The 20356-nt window shown below is 41.7% G+C and overlaps 1 protein-coding gene across 11 annotated transcripts in view; it reads left to right on the forward strand.

Moving 5' to 3' along the window:
* FRY (FRY microtubule binding protein) overlaps positions 1-20356 on the forward strand; it is a 379810-nt gene that overhangs the window by 334499 nt on the left and 24955 nt on the right. For all 11 annotated transcript variants that reach the window (XM_073228971.1, XM_073228977.1, XM_073228935.1 and 8 more), the window contains 8 exons: positions 492-632; positions 2649-2828; positions 4666-4824; positions 7105-7179; positions 9489-9659; positions 15538-15738; positions 16284-16442; positions 19110-19273. In XM_073228971.1, coding sequence (XP_073085072.1) covers positions 492-632; positions 2649-2828; positions 4666-4824; positions 7105-7179; positions 9489-9659; positions 15538-15738; positions 16284-16442; positions 19110-19273 — 1250 coding nt within the window. The remainder of the gene's footprint in view (positions 1-491; positions 633-2648; positions 2829-4665; positions 4825-7104; positions 7180-9488; positions 9660-15537; positions 15739-16283; positions 16443-19109; positions 19274-20356) is intronic.

A 20356-nucleotide genomic window follows, 5' to 3' on the forward strand; every position in this document is an offset into this window, starting at 1 on the left:
ATATATAAACCTTCATGTCTTTCTCTAGGTTTGGAAAAGTTCCTAAAAGTGTAATTACAATTTCAAAAGTAACTGTGAACCAGTCCAGTCCTCTTGATCTCAACTGCCATATTATCCAAGTTGCATTTCCACCCATGTGTAAGATGACCCATCTTACAACTGCACCAATATTGACCATTATCCATGTCTAATCTTTGCCAGTGTGATAACTGGTAAATTGTACCTTTGGTTGTAACTTGTGACCTTCAGTAATAAGTGGCATTTGATGCTTTCCTTTTGAAATGTATTTTTTTTGTCTTCCACTGTGTGAATATTATGTTTATATATTCAGACCTGCCTGCGCTGCCTCGGATATCTCCATCTCTTCCCCAGTCAGGGTTTTCTTTTCCCTCCTAAGGAAATACGTGATCATAGAGGTGTGGGGAAACACCGGGGCTTCTGAGAAGCAAGCTGGTGTCAGACTCACTCACACTGTGCCCCGCCTCCCACAGCTGCTGCAGAAAGGCCTGCCTAGCATGCAGCAGCCCCTGCTGCAGGTGATCTACAGTCTGCTCAGCTACATGGATCTTTCTGTTGTTCCCGTAAAGCAGTTTAATGTGGAAGTTCTGAAGACCATTGAAAAATACGTGCAAGTGAGTTTTTTAATAACTTCACCTATGAACCAGAGTGTTTCCAGCGTCATTCCAGAAAAACAGTAGAAAAATATGTAGCTTGAATGTGGCTACAAAGCTGTATGGGCGCCAGGCCATGTGTTGACCCACTGATGCCTGAAACACGCTGAGAGCCATCAAAAGAGATGGTTGACCAGCACCCTGAGTGATACACTGAGGAGAAAGGACCAGATCCTCTGCTTTCCTGAGCCTTCAGAGGACACGTTTCTGCCTCTTCAGACTAACAGCTTGGGTATTGTACACACACACCTGGCTGGGCGGGCATGGACAGGGTCTTTCTTATGTGTGGTATTCTATTTCAGAGAAGTCAGAGAGAGAAGGAACTTGCATGTGCCAGGTTCTGGGACAGATGTTTCAACATGTGAAATGGTAGTTCAGAAGTTAAAATTGTCACTGTAGAGTTGAGGTAACTAAGGTTAGGAAACTTACATGAAAGAGCTTGAAAATACTTTAGCCAACAAATAGTGTATTCGGCAAGCTGCAGAGTTCAAAGGCAAGTGTTAAGTTTTTTCTGCTTAAATTCACTGACAAAGCCACATAATGCAAATTTTACACATCCTTTCCCATCTTAACTTCACCAGTCACATTACTTGAAGAAATTATTTAATACTAAAAATGATTTCTGAGTTTTTTTTTCTGTTTTCAAGTCGCAGTGAGCCAGTAATAGTTTTGCCATATGGAAGGCATTTAGTAACACTCTACACTCACAGGAGGCCGAGGGTCAGCTCGCATCTTTCTACTAATTGTGCGCCCCGCCTAATTTAAAAAAATCATTGTATTATCAGATTGCCTGTTCTATCTTAGGCCTCTGGGCTGTCTCGGCTGCTCTGAATCTTATCTTGAATGATGGCTCATTTCACACACTATGACCTCCCTTATGCAGAATTGAACAGTGAAGGAAAGGTGTTTTATTTCATGTGTTTTTAATCCAAAGCCTGGGCAAATAATAATAACAACATTTTATCAAGTTGGTTCATTTATGTTCAATATTTTTGTGGAAGAAACACCTCAGTCTGCCTGGGGGTCGTGAGGGAGACACAGATGGCGAAACCAAGTGAACCTTCCGGGAATAGTGGGCTCCTGAGAGGCTGATAACAGGGGCTCTTACCTCCTTCCAGGATGAGGTAGTAGCATGAGCAGAGGCACAGAGGCTGAGAGGCCTTGCCTGGTTGGGGGACCTCCAGCGGTAGCCTGGGGGAGATAACCTCGGTGGGCTGCGCTCAGACAGTGTGGGCTCCCCGCTGTCCACCAGAGGGAGCTGTTCAAGGAGGCAGGGAAGGAGTACCGTCTGAAGAGTTCTACAAAGGACACTGAGGTCGGAGTGGGGATGATGGACTTCAGTAGCGGCTGCATCAGGAAGTCCAGTTAAGAGGCTTTGAAAGAGGCCAGGCAGAGACTGGAGAGGACCCAGCTGAGCCAGTGCCAGCAAGAAAGGAGAGAGAGAGCAATTTATCAGGAGGTAAGGAAAGAGGAGTTAAGGATGGCCCCCGGATTCCTGGGTTAGGTCATGAGGAGCACATGGGGTGAGAAGAGAAGAGGGCTGAGGGCAACGATCAGGCGCCCAAGACGGAAATGGGCAGGAAGGGCCAGAGACGTAGGAGAAGGACTAAGGAACGCTGGAAGCTGGAGGTGCGGAGAATTTGGAGAAGGAGTGAGTAGTGGTCAGCAACATAAAGGCATCGAGGATTATTTTTATTCAGATTGAGGCAGGGCTTCACTAGCAAAAATGATACCTTGTTCTTATAAACATTTATTTGAATATAAACTAAAATTGATCTTTTATTTGCTTGTTTCCTAAATGTAGCTCATCTTATACATAGATTGTCTTGTTACGTCTTTTGTCTTTTATGTGTCATGGAATTTCCTTCACTGTTGGAAATCTGTGAATTCTGACTGGTCAGAAGGAGTTTGAGTAGCTGGTGGTATATTTTTTAAAATGAAATTATTTCTTACCACTGAATGTTTTATTTGCTTCAGAGTGTTCACTGGAGAGAAGCTTTGAATATATTGAAGCTGGTAGTTTCTCGATCTGCCAGCCTAGTTTTGCCTTCCTACCAGCACAGCGACCTCTCAAAGATAGAAATCCATCGAGTATGGACTAGTGCTTCAAAGGAATTACCTGGAAAAACCCTGGACTTTCACTTTGATATTTCAGAGGTATGTTACCTATTTCTGTAAGCTCTAGCATGAATATTTAGTGGCAGAGGTCAAAACCAGTTGCCTGGGTAAAGGGAGACTGATTTTCCATTTATTTCTAATGAGGGCTTTTAAGGCTTAAATTAGGTTCTGTTTTTTAAGAACACATTGAGTGTCATATTCACCTGAGCTCTCAATTGGCAGCTTCTAACAGTAGAAGCTAGCCTCAGTTCTATAAAAACAAGTTCTAAAAAAAGAAAGATAAATTTCATAATATAGACAATTGTCAAATCAAAAGTTACACACCTGGAACTAATATAATGTTGTATGTCAATTATACTTCCATTGGGGAAAAAAAAAGAAATCTTTGTAAAATGGAATGATCTTAAGCATTTTAAACCATGACCGTCACTCATTGTTTATCTGACATGTGTCACATCCTCTTTGTATCCACAACCTTGTTCTCTGAACTGCAGCCAGACCAGTAAATGACAGAGATTGACAGGAATACAGAATCTGTCCTTACGGCTGTTCCCCAGAACCGCACTGCTTTTTAAACCAGGAAAATTATCTAAATTCTTGCCAAGGGAGGAGGGACCAGCGAACCAAGCTAGGATCTGGAAGCTAAGAAAGGGCAGAAAGTGCCCAGATTTACCTGTTGGTCCATTAATGAACATGTGGGAAGCCTGTACATAACTGTTTTAGTCTAAGATGTAGAAATGCTTTGCTTTCCTATGTCTCCTATCCCATGATCCATAAGACCCCCAAAGCAGAAACTACGATCTGTCCATTTTGTAACCAAGGTCTGGTATGGTATCTGGTGCGTGTTAGGCACTTAATACTCTTCGACATTGCTGAATTGAATAAATCACTAAAGGAATAAACCAGGTCTGCTCATATGGGAATTACTCGGTCTGTTAGGCAGGGTACTGCCGGGTTGGGTTTTCTCACACAGTGGACTCATGAACCTCTTAGTATGTCATTGTTCAGGATGAGATACTATTTTGCTGCCATTGCAATAACCTGCATCTACAGTTAGTATGTATATTAAAGTATCAGATCAATACTTTTCCATTTTTAGCATTTTTTTTGCATTGCTACCAGTGGGGGAAAGCTACTTTTACTCTGACTTAAGTTTATTCTGTTCAAAAGAGGAACAGAAAATGCACATCCAGTCAGCTGCCCACCTCAGAGACCCAGCTCTTTGGGACTGATGGGCCTCGCAGAGCCAGGGAGAAAATTACCAGCTGGTTTCTGCCATGTGCAAGTATAGGCCCGTGAACAGGTTCCTGCAGAGGCGACCTGTTTGGGAGGAACATCCTATCCGGCCACCACACGCCAGCATGTGAAATAAACTCTCAAGGAGTGAAATTTCTAAGGTGTGCAACCCAAGTACCTCACTCCGGCCTCATTCATTTAAATAATTGAAAAGATATAAATAATTTAAATTTTCAAATAATTGAGAGTATATAAAGATTGCTGAGTGAAGTCTGGGAAGAGGGGAAGGAATTTTAGTCTCTTGTTATAACTATAAAAAATCCCATCAAGCCTACACATCTGAAAACTGACTCTGCTTTCCTGAATGTTTTGCTTCTAGTCTTTACCAGTGGTTTCTAAAATATGTTTAGGAATAAGCAACTGAGCTGTCTTCAGGTGCTAAAGAGGGTGGGAAAATGCTGAAGATGCAAACTGATTTAGAACATCAGGAAAATTAGCCTACTTACAACACTGAACTTCTGTAGTCTGATTTTTAATCAAATAAGCGGTTCTTGGCTGCTGCTGGGTAGAGCAATCCCATATTCTACAGTTATTAATGAGTAGAAGAACATGTGCTTTTGTGTTCTTTATTTCTGTCAAGACACCCATCATCGGGAGGCCATACGATGAGTTGCAGAACTCCGGGCGTGAGGGGAAGCCCAGGGCCGTGGCTGTCACCAGAAGCACGTCGTCCGCCTCATCGGGCTCCAACTCCAATGTCCTCGTGCCTGTAAGCTGGAAAAGGCCTCAGTATTCTCAGGTATAGACCCCAGACTCCCAGGATTGGAAGGGAGTGTAGGGGACCTATTGAGGCCAGCTGCCCATGTGATACAGGACTCCTGCAGTCACCATCCCAGGGTGCCCTTCCAGGAATCGGCCCTTCAGGGAGTTCGTGGCATTCCCAGGGACCACTTCCATCCTTGAGCAGCTCCTTATGTTGACTTGAAACCTGATACTTTGTCGCCTGTCCCTGTTGGTCTATGTTCTCCTAAAGCTTAGAAAATGAAACCCCATCTTTCACATGGCAGCCCTCCAAATATTTAAAGAAGCCCTACCCACTCTGCCACTTACCCAAATGAGTCCTCTCTTCTCCAAATAATAAATCCTTATTTCTCCCAGCCAGTTCTTTGTGATTGGGCTGCACAGCCAATGACCTTTCTGGCTGCTGTCCTCTGAGCATGTCGTCTGGCCAGGGTTTCCACGCACAGAAACCCAGGGGCTGCCGGGTTTCTCTACAGCTCGGGCACCACAGCCAAAGACTCTTCACTCCATGGGGGGCGGCGTCACAGTATGGATGTCATGGGGCTTTTTGTCAAGTAAAAGCCTTCATTATTCAAGGTTCTTTTGGTGACATGTGACGGAAGCCCAGTGAGAGATTACCTTCAGTAGAAAGGGAAATTATTAACTCATATATCTTGGCTGCAAGCACAGCTGGACTTTAGTACCAAAAGTTAGGAACTGGATCCTTAGACTCTGTCCCTCTCTCTCTCTGTCCCCACTTCCCTTCCCCATCCTGGCCCTGTGTCCTCTTCCTAGATGTCATTGTCGGGCAAGCCCTTCCCACATGAGGCACCGATGACTTCTGGTGGGTGCACATTGACATGGTCTTTGGCTCCGATGGTTTCAGGACAGGCCTTCCCTCCCGGTGGCTGTAGTAAATCTAGAAAAAGGACTTTTGCAGCATGTGCAAAGGAATCAAAGCCCCGGTTAGCGGGAGAGGAGCTGTTGCCGGGATAGAGGGCCTGGGTTACTTACTGGGAGGAGGTGAAGTGGGTGCTGAGCAGGGAAAGCACTTGACTACATGCCCAGCTGTTGGCATGTAGGCCAGAGAAATGGCACATGGAGCATAATGCCTGCTGGGACATGGCTGGTTTTCCCTGAACTGTTGGTAAGGGACTTTCTGTACTTTCTTGGGGATTTGGAAAGGAGAAGAAAAATGTGCAGCCCGATTCTGTGTTCCTCTCTGTTGATTCCTCCCCAGAAGTCAAATGCCCACTAAAACTTAGGGAAATAGTTTAGCGAACCTGTAGCCATACTTCAGCACCAAGGACCTCCTGTCTTTGACCTTGAAAAGACACCATATTGAGTGTTCCTTCTATAACTTGGAAAGGATGCAGTGAACCCAGTTCCATTAAGAAGGAAAATCTTTGAGTGGTGTGGCCTCCTAGCCATCTCCACACTAACCAAAATCAGATGAAAAGGGGAAAAATCATTTTAAAGAGATTATTTAAAGAAGGTTGCTTTAAGAGCAGTTCTGAAGGACATTCACGTTTTTTAGGCTTTGACCATCATTCCCTCTCATTCCCAACTCACCAATCCTTCTGAGACCTAGTCTATCTATGTCACTGGAAAATGTAACGGTTTACAGAAGATCAGAAGGCTGTCTGGAAGATCTCCGTGCTTAAGTGGCTGGGAAATAAGGTTTATGAACAAAAGCAAAAGGGATCGAATCTGTCCAACTTTAGGAAGACTGAGCTGAGAAAGATGGCTTGCCAATCGAATTTCTTACTTCTGCAGAAAGTAAAGTCATTCTGCCATGGGAGGAAAAGGGGTTTGTGTTGTGACATAACAGATTTAACTTTGGTGTAAGGAGCGTCTTGCTCATGCTGAAACATGACATGCAAGAAAAGATTACTAAGTTGAGTAGGAATGCCCGCTGCAGAACCTAGGGATTGATTTCCACTTGGGAGAACTTAGATCGGCACCGTCCAGTAGAAATGCAATGCGAGCTTCATTGCAAGTGTTCTAAGAGTCGCCTTAAAAAAAAAAAAAGTAAAAAGAAACAGTACAAAAGTAATTTAAACAGCGTATGTTAGCCTAATGTAGCTAAAATATCATTTCACTATGTAATCCGTTTTTTACAATTATTAATGAAATATTTCACTTTGCTGTTTCATTCCAAGTTTCGTGCACTTCACATCTCAGTCCTCACTGGCCACCATTCCAGTGCAGGAGCCCTGTGTGGCTAACGGCTCCTGTAGTAGAGGTGATTGGCTCTCAGGACCTCATGTTTAAACCTGCCTGTGTGTTTCTTTTCCAGAAGAGAACGAAAGAGAAGCTGGTGCATGTCCTTTCTCTGTGTGGCCAAGAAGTGGGACTGAGCAAAAATCCATCAGTAAGTTCCATCAAGTGTCACTTGGCGTGCCAACATCTTTTTTGCCTTTGACTTGTTTTTACCTTGGGTCGTATAGTTTAGAGTCAGTTATGAAGTACAAGTGTGACAGCCACCATCTAGGTCAAACCCTAGGTCATTTCTCTCTACACCATGAGTTTTAATTTAGCCTAGTTCAGAAAGAATGAAAGATTTTTTTATTTGCTCCAGATTGCAGATGAATACATGTTTTCATTTTGAAACATTTCTTGGATTTCTTTATAAATATTCCAGACTTCCTTGAATTATTTATGTGTGACTGTGTCCTAGACACCACTGTATGTAAGTCCTTTTGGGGTATAATTTTACTTTCTGTACACACACCAATTACTGTGATATCATTATTTTACTCATGTATAGTAAAGGTGAAAAGAATGATGTATCATCATTTTTTTCTCACATAAACTTCCAATGATGTTAGTTTTAAAAACAAAATGCCATTAGGCTATGAAATAAGTGAATAATTGAAGTAGTAGAAATTAGCTTCTGAAACTTTTAGAAAACTTAGGAAATTCAAATTGTTACATGTGTGAGTGTGTGGCAGGAGAAGCAATACAAATCTCAGGGTCTGGCTTCACCAGATATTTCTGTTTCATGTATATCACCAAATCTGTGTTATTAACAAAAAAGAAATGGCAACCCAAATAATTTCCCAAATAGGGTAAGAGTTAGCAAAGAATTTCTCTGTGTATCTCTTTTTAAAAATCCCAAAATGTATCTAATCATATAGTTCGTGAGAGGGCAAAATACTAGAGGATCAGAAATACTTGCTAACATGCAAACTGATATCGCTTATCTCAGAATGTGCCCCAGCCAGCCATGAGCTAAGGTCAGCAGAAGTCAGCTTTTCAGGGTTAGTGATCAGTGCATTTGTTACTGCTCCTGGGACATTATTTAGGGTAGAGGGGATGAGATAGTGGCAGAGGCAGGAGCCACGGAGAGAGAAACAAGAGCCCTTTGTCACTGCCATGTGGTACTGGGAGCAAGGGCCATTTCTTACCGCCATTGTGGCTGGCACTTTCTCCTTCAGATCTAACCCCCCTTCTTCTGGGCTGATGCCTTTCTAGCAAGAAATGTGTACCTGGACTATGTTAGAAATAACAGAATCAGCACAAGACAGGGAGCTCTCAACTGAGAAAACCAGAATTCTAGTCTCATCTCTCCCTAACTAGTTGGCCCTCAATGCTGTTTATGTTGCAAACCCATCTGCAGTCCCCAGTGCCATGTATGACACTGTGTGTCGTGCATCATTTTATGAGAAGATAGTGTAAACCATCTGACTATTCTTAAACCCTGATAAAAAAATTATATTTAAAATCCGTTCACTTTTAACTTTTGAGAGACATCTGTTATGTTTAAATTCTTATTATTTGCCTACATTTCAAGGAAGGCCAGATTATAATGGTTAATTAAAGAATACTGTTCACTTTATATATTAGTCTGTGTTCAGGAGAGGCCAGAGAGTAAAACATTTACAGTTTATTTTTTCTACAAAGTTCTACAAAAACATCATTTGCAGTTTATTATTTCTACAAAGTTCTATAAAAATGGCCCAGTGAAAAAAACCTAAATGTAGAAGTTAATTTTAAAATGTGAGTATTCTAATGGTCTTAATTTTTAGAAATGTCTTTGTTTTGTTAAATCAACAGGACAGGAATTTTGAGTATAAATTATGAGCATGGCTGGTCATCTAATCGCCTATAATTTAAATGAGCAAGTACTATACTTCATGGCTTCTGATTCATTTTTCTTACCAGTTCCTGGTTTATCTCTAAAAGGGTAAAATCCTTTGTGCTTTTAGTTCATGCTACAATGACATATCTGTCTGGGTATTAAAATAGTATGTGATAATATATATGTGATGTGTATGTGTGTGAATGTGTTTCTAACAATTTCTAACCTCAGTCGATTCAGACACAGTGGAAAGTTTCTTGACTGCCCGAATTTATCTGTGAACACATGCTCAGTTCACACACACATACACACACACACACACATACACACAGTCAGCTAGAATCCAGTCTTCATCCATTAAGAGGCAGCAATTTCACTCCTGAACATTTTCCTAGTGCATGAACTTACGTCTTTGCAACAAGTTTAATCAGAAGGCACCTGTCCAACATAAATAGTCAGAGAACATTCTAAAAATACCCACTTAAGGAATTCGGTGTGTACTGGAAATCCAGTGCTTGTGAAGAGCCTGTTCCAGTTTTCTGCAGCACAAACAACTGAGCCAAGCGTGGTTTCTCAGGAGAGCTCTCCTTGATGCCTAGGTAATTTTTTCATCGTGTGGGGAACTCGATCTGCTTGAGCACCAGACAAGCTTGGTGTCTTCTGAGGACAGCACCCGGGAACAGGACAACATGGATGACACAAACAGTGAGCAGCAGTTTCGCGTCTTTAGAGACTTCGATTTCCTAGACGTGGAGCTGGAGGATGGAGAGGTACAGCATTTCCTCTGTAAAACCAATGCACCCCGCCTTTACCCTGACTAACAGAACACTTTCTTTTCCCTGCTAAATAGTGAGTTTTTATAACACAGTCTTTAATTGGAAAGCTGTAGACTTTATTTTGAATCAACTTATTCAAAGCACAGCGGCTCAACTTTGGCAAAAGTCACCACACCCTTCCTGTCTGAGCCGCGGCAGAAGCTGCCAAGTTATTTCTAAATGGCAAAGATCTGCCTTTAAGTGACCGCACAAAGCCTACATGTGTGTAGTCCAGAGGTGAACTTTTAAAAGAAAAATCACAAAAGCGTTCAAGTTCTGAGTCTGTTCACGGCTACCTGGATAAAACATGCTAAGCATTTAATTACTTTAAAGGTGAAACCGCTCTAATTTGATCACTTCAAAGCTGGCCTGCTCCAACAGGAGAGGGGAGGCCTCAGGCTCCAGTAGCTCTGTGCTGTCCTTACTGGAATCATTAGAACCTGAAATAAGATAGAAGGCAAAAGACAGCTCTCTGCTTTAGGTCGGGAGCTCGCGCTCCCAACACCTGGAGCCGCTGAATTCAAGTCTCAACGGGCAAATGCCTTTGCGTTTATTTGAATGATGATTACGGTCGTAAGATGCTTCGGTTATGAATCATGCAGTTGACAACCGGGAGTGGAAGGAGGAACATCACCCTGTCTCATTTCAGGAGCTCAGGGGCACATTCTGGCTGAGAGGTAGTCTTCTGCTTCCTAGATGACAACTAAGGTCACTGAGGTGAACCGGCCTGTGTAAAAATGCCTTGTATCGAGATGGCTCGTGGTGTTGCTCAGCACACTCGGCTCACATCTAACTAAGCACAATGTATTTCCCAGATGCAGAAAGGCTAGTTCTGATCATCTTACAGTTAAATCGGAGGTCCCAGTTCAAAGTTTATCATATCCTCTGGCAGGTAGGCCCCTTCCAGCTTCATTGTAAACTTGTGGGAAACGATGCTCCAGGGAGCTCCTTACCTTCCCTAAAAGGACAGGCTTGCTGCCCCATCTGCTTATGTTGAGGGGAAGCCAAGGAACCGTCTGCTTTTGTCCCTCCCTGGCCCACTGATGACCCCGGGGGCCTGTGCCGGCAAAGGAGAATCAGGCCCTCAGAATGAAGGTTGTTTTCTTTACTGGTTCTTTCCCTGGAAAGCGAGCTCAGCAGACGCAGTCCTTACAGAGGACAGACGCACGCACGGCAAGGCATCTCTAAGATCAGTGTCAGCTTTTCACCCTGCATTGTTCTAGAACCAGTGGAAGCACTGCAGAGTTTTCTAGCTATTAAACCATCATCAGTGATGAAGACACCGATCACCAAATGCAATGAGGATTGTTTAAAAAGCCCTAAAGCAAAATTCAGGTATTTTTAATACTTTTAAAATGTCTCTGAGCCAGAGAAAGTTAAAAGATCTCCCTGATCCAGGCAACTGACCTAATCTTCACTCTTAGGCTGGAATTCAAGTTTGGGTTCTCTCTTCTCTCGAGAAGTTAAACTGAGCAGGGGGAAAATGATGAAGTAAGAGACATCATTTTCCAGTCTCAGCCAAAGAAAAATGTGTTATGTGAAGTGACCTGGCAGGAATAATGTAAAGTGGAGAAATCAGGCACAATTTCAGGACAACTAACAAATTTAGTTTCTATCAAATATAAAGGAAGAAAAAAAATCTGAGGTGTCCATCACTTGAAAATAAATATTATGCAAATATTTTTCAGGGCCAGTCAATAATGAATACTGCACCTTGCTTCTAGAGTTCTCTCTACTGTCCTAGCCAATAGGAACTAAAAAATCATCATGATTGTTTTATCTTAAGATTTTATAAGAAACTCAAGCATGTGAAAGTATATACTTTATCCAAATAAAATAAACCATTTAAGAATGGTTTGCTCTTTGTCAGTAAGATTATAATAAGGGATTCTGGCATGCTTATAAGGCTTTGGAGGCAGGCAGGTCTAACTTTGAATTTCACTTCTGCCACTGACCTACCTATATGATCTCAAGCAAGGATGCAGTTTCTCCTGGCTTCCTAATTTATTACGTGGGTATGATACCTGCCTGTAGAGTTGATGTGAAGAGTTAGGTATGATAACCTATGTGACGCTTCAAGCCTGGTGTTAGTCACCCAGTAACCGTCCAAAGTGTCTATGCTTTTGTATTGCTGCTGGTGAATAATTTCAGTATATCTTCAGCTGAGCAAGTTAGGCATTTTTGGCTTCTAGATCAAAGCACAATTATCAAAAAAAAAAGACAAGCTTTTTTGTCAGGTTTATTCCTTTTCATTAAAGAGTCTCAGAATTTACTGACTGATACCCATAAGGGTTTGCCTTTGAACTTTTCAGAATCTTTAAAAGGTGCTGGGTCTTTGCTGTTAATCGCACATCAGCAGCGAACAGGTTAAGATGCAAACACTTCTAGCTTTGCGAGCAAGATCAGGTGATGCCCTCTTTTTTTTTCCCAGCTGATGACCCTTATTTGTTTTCCCATGACATTTAACAGTTTTCTCACAAATAGAAACTTAAACATTTCCCCCAAAAAAAGTGTTGTCGAGGCCAAAGTTGTCACTGAGGTGGAAAGCCATTTCAGAAGTTGTATTAATGATTTGTTACCCGAGCTGCACCATCTTCCACTGAAAGGTTTAGAATTCCTGGTGTTTGATCCCAACTTTTCTCTTTAGGGTTTGTGTATCTGCCTTTTTTTTAAGTTGCACCTACTGAAGTATATATTGTTAGCACTGTTAGTGGCTGTTGTGTTAAAACTAAGACAAATGCACTTGAATATCTTTAATATAACATTGTAAATAGACCTCTTTATTTGTTTTTCTGTCCATTCACCTGCTACCCAGGAACTTCAGGTAAGATGATGCTGTTTTTAATTCAGATATGCTAGTAGACATTTTGCATCATTGCAGATTTGTAACAACATAATTGCTTTTTTCCTCCCTTCTAGCATATGTATGCCTATTTGTGTGCACATTTACACTGATACGTGTGTGGTTTACGAAGTATTTTCTATGGTTGCTCTACTATGGAAATATTTCCTAAAGTATACAATACAAGAGAGGTTTAAAATCTTTATACGCCTAGTTCTGGAAGTTGCATGATTACATCTGAGAGAAAGTGAGTTTTAAAATATGATCCATGGAAATCCTGTAATATTGATTAGGCACTTGTACAACTGGATTGGTTTCATTGTTAAATTATTTTATTAAAGGTGAAGTGAACAAGCAGTATCTAACAATATACCACAGACACTTCCAGTGAATCCTTCTATTTTCCAGGAATTAGGAGCTATCTTTCTAATGGTGACTATGTAACATTTCATCCAAATAAGGATGCTTTTGCAAGTGGAAAAAAAAAGTGCTAATAATAATTAATAATAATTAATCCAGACAACAGGCACACACCAGCACCATCCAGGGCAGATTGACCTATGAACATTCTATATCTATGTCATATCAGATTTACTTTAAGTAGGTACAGTGGGGAAACATATTTTAACCTCAATACACCTAATTTCCTTCCACAATAACTCTTATTTGACAAAGCTCTGATATGAAAGAAGTTATTTAAAGAATATTATTTCCAACACTTCTAGAGTGTTCAATAATTAATACTTTCTCATCTCAGTATAAATCCTGAGTGGTTATTTAAGTTTAATAACTGACATATGCAAATTGCCCATGAGGCCTAATTAGCCATCTTCTAAATTTTCTCACACACAGGAAATCTGGCATAATCAGTAAAACGCTGTTCTGATTTTTGACCTTGTCTGTAACATTAAAATGCAAATCTGATATTTGGGTGTGGGGACGATGGAGGGTGGCTCTCCTAACAGATATTCCTGTGCCATGCTGAGAAGGCCTGGTTGACTTTCAATCACCATGGACTTTAACTTAAGCTAGACTCTGGCACTATTCCGTCTCTGCTCCTCAGCCACCACTGGGGAGACAGTTTCAGCATCTTGGGCTCTAATGGATCTGCTGCACCTTCTAGCCAGACATCCAGATGTTGTTGCTTTAAGAATAGGTTTCCCTGACTACAGTCCTCACACCTGCTCAGGCCAGGTCTTCACCAGAGGTAGCCATCCTACCAACAGGAACAGCAACTCTCTGGCTGGTGCAGCATTCTCTGACCCTAAACACCTATGTTTCTCTGCAAGCTCCTGGTTCCATCTCAGGTTCAGTGTGGGAGGCTTCCAGAATTGTTGCCTAAGGTAGTTCATCCAACCCACCCAGTGATTTGGTGCAAGAGAACTGGTTTTGTGAATTTGATGCTTTATATTTACATTTGTATATTTCTCTAGTAATTTTCACACATTTTTTTCTCTGCATATTCTCACTTTATCTTTTTAATTTCTTCATACATTGCATTTTCTTTTCCTTGTAGAATGCTCACCTTTTCCATGTTTCTTTATTTTTTCACTGAAATAGCTATTTTAAAGTCTCAATAGTTAGCCTTTTCCACCAGGAACAAGAATTATTTGGTGGGAACTTATCACAGCAAATAGAGCTACAGAATATGAAAATCGTATTCTGAGTCTTTCTCTTTAAAATGAAACAGTTCTAAGAACAATCACAAACATCATAAATGGGGATGAATAATGATAACCATTTCTCAATCATATCCAGAATGTGTTTAGATTCTTCTCTGTTGCCCTCTACCGTGTATAGCCAAAATGAACTTTGGACATGCTAAGCATCTATATATGAGAGATCTGGGAGAATGACAAGCTTTGTTTCAGTAGAATCCAGAGGAGACAGACCCTGAAACCAAAGGGAAAGTAATAAATTTATTGTCACTACTTTTAATAGTGGCTTGCCTCTCTCCTGTCAGTATACTAACTCACTGAGCTCTCATAAAAAAAAGTTCATTCCGTGAACCATGAGATAGTGTTTCAAATGCCTACTAAGTGAAAGAATCCTGTGCTAGATTTTTTCAGATTACCTATTTGCTTAGGTTAAAACCTGTGGGCTGGGTAATATATCTCTTCTTGTATTTCTGTCTTTGCAGAGAGAAAACTAAAACCCAAATTACTTTCTAGAAAAAATTCTGTGTTGGTTAAATAAATTTGTTTCATATCAGATGGTCTGTAAAGAAAGTCTGAGATACAAACAAAAGCTTTCTTTAACACATGGCCCCTGAGCCCAGTTCTTGGTAAATTAAAGTGGACATGTCAACCAGAATGCTTGGTACCAAGTCCATCATTTCAGGCCCAGGAAAGTAACTGTTTCCTATAACGGGCCAAGCACCTACAGGTGAACCTGATGTAAAAGTGAGGCTGTGCTGCCCTGGCCTCTGCATCGTGCATGATCCCTCAGACTCGGCCCAGCTGCTCTCTGATCGTCTTTAACTCTGCATTTTATCTGTGAAAACTGCTGCAGCAGAAACAGGCTGGAATGTTAACCTAATGCTCTTCTACTTAATGCCCAGAAGATGTGAAATGTGCTCCAAGCATAGCTCCACCTTTGCCTCCTTCTGAAACAGTACTAAACCCATGTGGGGGGAAGAGGGGTTATACCTCTTCTGAAGTTGTTTGAATATTGGTCTCTTTCTTACAGATTTTTCGAAACATAGATTATTTATAGAATTTGCCAAAGTCACCTCTTCAAAAGCCTAATATTACCTGCCATGCCTAAGAAAAGTGTCTGATCACTTTACCGATGATTTAATACACATTTAGGTGAAAAGAGTATGTTTTATTCCTCTTCACGTCATGTTAACAAAATGTTTGGTACCAAAGTGGATGAGGGTTTGAGAGTTCATAATGAAGGACTTACTTCTAAGCTAGGACTAATTGAATATGTGAAGGGGTGAGTGCAGGACGATTCTGGCATGAAAAACCAGCTGACGTGTGATTTCAGGGCGAGAGTATGGACAATTTCAACTGGGGAGTGCGCAGGCGTTCTCTGGAGAGTCTGGACAAGTGTGATATGCAGCTTCTCGGGGAGATCCAACTTGCAGGAAGTTCTCCCAGCCTAAATAAAATGAACCACGAGGATTCCGACGAATCCTCCGAGGACGAAGACCTCACGACCAGCCAGATCCTGCAGCACTCTGACCTAGTAAGTCGCAACTTCCCCGCTGTGGGAATTGGGAGACTGACTTTTGTAATTAAAACAGTAGTACCGTTTCCACGCAGAGCGAAAGAAACTTTCCAGAGCTGCTAAACTGAAATCTGCAATGTCGGATGGTGTCTAACCAGTTCAAACTGGCTGCTTCTCTGTAGGTTGCAAATGGAAACAAATGCTGGGGTGTTTGTTCTAAGGCCTGAAGGTCATCAAGGCCTAGATTTTTTTCCCCCAAAAATAGCTTTTATTATGCTGGCATCTTTTGTAAAAATGCCTCAGACATCTGACGTTTTAGGCAGGATCACAGGCAGACATGTTGAGGTGGTTATGTGAAAACGTGGGGATTTGGGTTTCAGAGTGCTGGGCCGTGATACATGGCCAGCTGCTATGGTTAGGTTCTTTTAACAGGGAAATATGTACGTTCAACAAAACCCTTTGGCCCACAAGTAGCTCGTACAGTGGTTTGTACTCTTATGTAAAGAGCAGTTAGAACTGTTAAGGAAACTTCAGACTGTTTCTTTTCTTTACTTTGTCCGCAGATCATGTCTCTCTCCCCTTCGGAAACCAATCCCATGGAGTCTCTTACTACGGCCTGTGACATGCCCCCTGCCGACCCTCATGCCTTCCACACCAGAATGGCCAGTTTTGATGTTTCTTTGCCTGAGATGAATAATCTTCAGATTTCTGAGGGTTCAAAGGTGAAGACTTTTGGCAATTAAGTTTGTAGCTTTCTTCAAGAAAAAGTATTTCCAATTTTCTGCGAGATCTTAGAGGATTATAAGTGAGGGATTATCTTTATATTATTCCTTCTTACTTTTTTGGAAATAATTGAGGTTGTGCACCTGACCTCTGTTTCCAAGTTGTTTGAACCACAAACAAGAGCAGCCATCTTCTTGTTGGTTCAGGGAGATTGGATCTGAGTTCTTTGTAGAAAAGTATCTTACATTTTCCATATCGCATGAACACTGCTGATTAACGGCCAGCAAACTGGCATCTGCCTGAGATCGCTGTGACAGGAAACTGCCATTCTTTGTCACGACTTTTATAAAACAATATGCTAAGTGAGGTGTGGGTGTATGCATGTACTTGGGGAAATTTTTTCTTAAGTAGGAAACAGTTATACAATTTTTACATTGATTCGACTCTTGCCTTTTGGCTTACTACTGGAATTTTTAATGTCAATCACAGTATTATGCCAGATTTGCAGAAAACTATCCTAGCTAGACTGCAGAGAAAAGTTAAGTAAAGGATGCAGTTTTCTTATTTCAAAGGTCAGCTTAAAAAAATGTAACAATGTATATTTCATTTAAAGTTTATTTTATCAAAATTGCCATAAATTATCCTATCTGTAAAACAATCCACTCCCACACTGTTAAGTGCCTACACATATATATGCCCATCAGTATAGAATTTTGCTTTCTTTTATTAGAAATGCCAAAATAGCCTATTGTGGTCAGGATAAAGTTTTCTTTATCATTGAGTTTGATTACGGTACTGTAAGTTTGAAAGAGAAAATAAAATAGAAAAAAAAATGTATGAAAATACATTCTTTTTGATACTTTTACTGGGAAATAGGGTCCTGGCTATTCTGTATTTTTTTATAGTGCACTGGAAACAGATCCAAGATCTAGGGAAATCTATGCATTTTAAACCAAGAGCAACCAGCCAAATTGCAATCACCTAAAAGTACTGAAGCTTAAAGAATAATTCTTTCTAAGATGTTCTCATTGCAAAGGGACTGATCAAGATTTAGCAGAGTCTTTCCTAGCCAAAAAAAGGACCAGAAAGGAAATGTGTCTGAGCTTGAAATGCCAGAATCCTAAGATTAAGAAAGATTTTATGGAGAGGACATCATAAAACAACTGTGTCATTATTAGCATCTGATATTTCTCAGTCTTACAATAGTCATTTTCTCAATGTTCCTATTTTGAATGCTAAGTTACGTAGATTTCTTATAGAAAGCACTACCTTAGTGGTAGTATTTTTAGGGACTCACACAGAAATCATCTAAGTCTGTCAAAGCAAGGTTGAGTCTAATTTCTGAAAACCTGTCAGTGTTGTTCACAAGACCTGGGTTTCTGCAATGTTTGCTATCTCTGTGATGTCCAAAAGAGAAAATAAAAGTGATTTTCCTAAGAATTCAGCCCTCCCACTAAAACATGACGGTCATGTATCCTAACAACCCAGTCAGGGGTGGCCAGTCTTGCTGGCACCACTGTAGTTTTAAAAAGCAGGAAGAAACAGATATGGATAAGCGTCTGAAACTCAGTATTTACGAGCAGTTCCTTCACAGACATGAGAGATCCTGTTTCCCTAACATATCTTTAAACATTTCTGTTAATTTCCCCATTAATCCTAGATTCAAAATAACTAAATGGGTGGCCAGATGGCAACGCATGATTAATGCTCTAATTCATATATATTTCTATGTTGCCTTGATTGTGTTTTTGTTTTAAGAAAATGACTCACTGAAACAAGTACGTGCTGTGATTTCTCCCTCTCCTCCTCTGGTCTGTAACCCCAGTGCCTTCCTTCCGCTCAAAAAGAACAATCAGTTCTCCAGCTGACTCCCCCTGGCCCAAGTTCAAACCCAGCCTCTTTTTCCATTTTACTTGCTATGACTCTTTCCTGCCCTCTGATCCCAGTTCTGCTCACCCTAGAGCCCTTTCATTTTACCGCTCATTCTACGTTTCATAGCAACGTGAGAGCAGCCTCTCGTCTCTTTTATCTTCAAGGAGCAAGTGTTCCCAAGAGTAAAGCATACGTGGAAATGGGTCTTGGAGGATTTTCAGTAGAGAAAGGCCTACCAATGCGGCAGGCTCCGTGCGTAACTGTGGAGCACTCATGCGCACCGCAGACACCGATGGTTCTAAGTTCTAGTTCTCATACCTACAGGAATTCTACACTGGAAACAGACTTGCTTTAGAATGCTGGGGTTGGACAATCAAGAGTCCGGAATACAAAGGCAGTGTTTCTAGGCCCAGCCTGCCTCTGATAATCTACCTGATGGCAGCCAAGTCTCTCTCCCATTTCATCTATAAAATGTGGACATCAACTGGGGGTCTCTGTGGTCTTTTCCAACTTTAGCATTTAGACCCCATAATCATGGGTCACATCTGGTGATCTGTGAAGAGCCTCTTGGGGAACTATTGAGGAAAAGACTGAAAATAAGATGAATGGCCAGGGCTTTAGGGAACCCCTGAGTCCAGGTACAGAGGCAGAATATATTGTAGCCAGAAAACAAGTGCCCCCAATTTCTGTCACTCGTACTTGTAGCCTTTCTTATTATTCCTTTAGTTGAACTGATTTTCCTGTATGTATTCTTACATACTTGGGGGGATTCTTCTCTCTCTTTATTCTCCCAGGCTGAAGCCGTCCAGGAGGAGGACACCACGGTGCACGAGGATGATCTTTCTAGTTCCATCAATGAACTCCCAGCAACCTTTGAATGCAGTGATAGCTTTAGCCTGGATATGACCGAGGCGGAAGGAAAAGGCACTCAGGCGCTGGACCAGTTTACTCTTGCAAGGTAACAAGGCCCCTGGCGGAAATGAATGGTGTGAGTGTATGTGGCACATTGTATTACATTCATTCAAACTCAAGTGTCACACTTGCAGTGCTGGGACTTGCTAAAGAAGGAGTCCAAGTTGGCATGTAACTGGGAGGGTTCTCAGCTGGTTGGGCCCTTACGTAGAACTGAAAAGATGCCCGTGTAGCAACTCACAGTGCCATAGAATAACATAAAAAGACAAATAGAGGCCTGGGGACATGGTCCAGGCCTTAGAAGCTTTGAAAACAAGCAAGAATGGCAACCTTGAAAATGAGCAGTTCTTTCCACTTTGAGTGAAAAGTCCAGAACAAGAGGCTCTTTATAAGCTAAATACTTTTTTTTTTTAAGTGGGTGGCTTTCAGCCTACTAGCTGATTATTTCTGAGGCCAGGGCAATATAGTCTGAGAAAATGAATAGAAAAAAATATAAAGAGGGGCAGATAAAAGCACTAATGCAGCATCTAGACTAAATCAAAAAGAAAGCAGTTCCACAGCTTTGCTTCTGGAGAAGAGAAGCCAAAATCCTAAAACCACTCCTCTGAAGGCTGAAAGTGAGAACTAAGTAAAAGCTGCTGATACAGCTAGACAGAAGCCTTCCCCGAGGGGGGCAGAACCTGCCCATCAAAGTCAAGGCTTAAGTGATGCCAGCGGAGAGGCGGCCTTTCCTCTCTGCTCTCTGCCTCTCTCACCCTGCGTGTCTCATCTTTCAGTTCCTTCCCTCCCTCCCTCCACCCTTCTCTTCTGGGCATCTATGTAATGCATTCGTTAGCACTCTCCGTCCACAAAGCTGAAGTCGAAAGATTCAAAGTCTTTGTTCTAATTTTCCACAACACAAAAAGAGAAGGGCTGCAAAGACCAAAGCATAGGAACCCTCCTCGGTGCCTGGGGTATGGCCCGCGGGGTGGGTGAGAGGCAGTGGCTGGGGCCGAGCAGCCCAGAGTCGGTGGGAAGGGGATCCGAAACGGAGGCACCCCAGAGATCCCAGAGGTGAGAACTCAGTGCCCTGGACTCAGCAAAGCATCTCGGAGGCCTGTGAGTGACAGCCGGGTGCCCAAAGCAGCTC

This window comes from Manis javanica, chromosome 1, assembly GCF_040802235.1.
Source record: "Manis javanica isolate MJ-LG chromosome 1, MJ_LKY, whole genome shotgun sequence".
Taxonomy (NCBI): domain Eukaryota; kingdom Metazoa; phylum Chordata; class Mammalia; order Pholidota; family Manidae; genus Manis; species Manis javanica.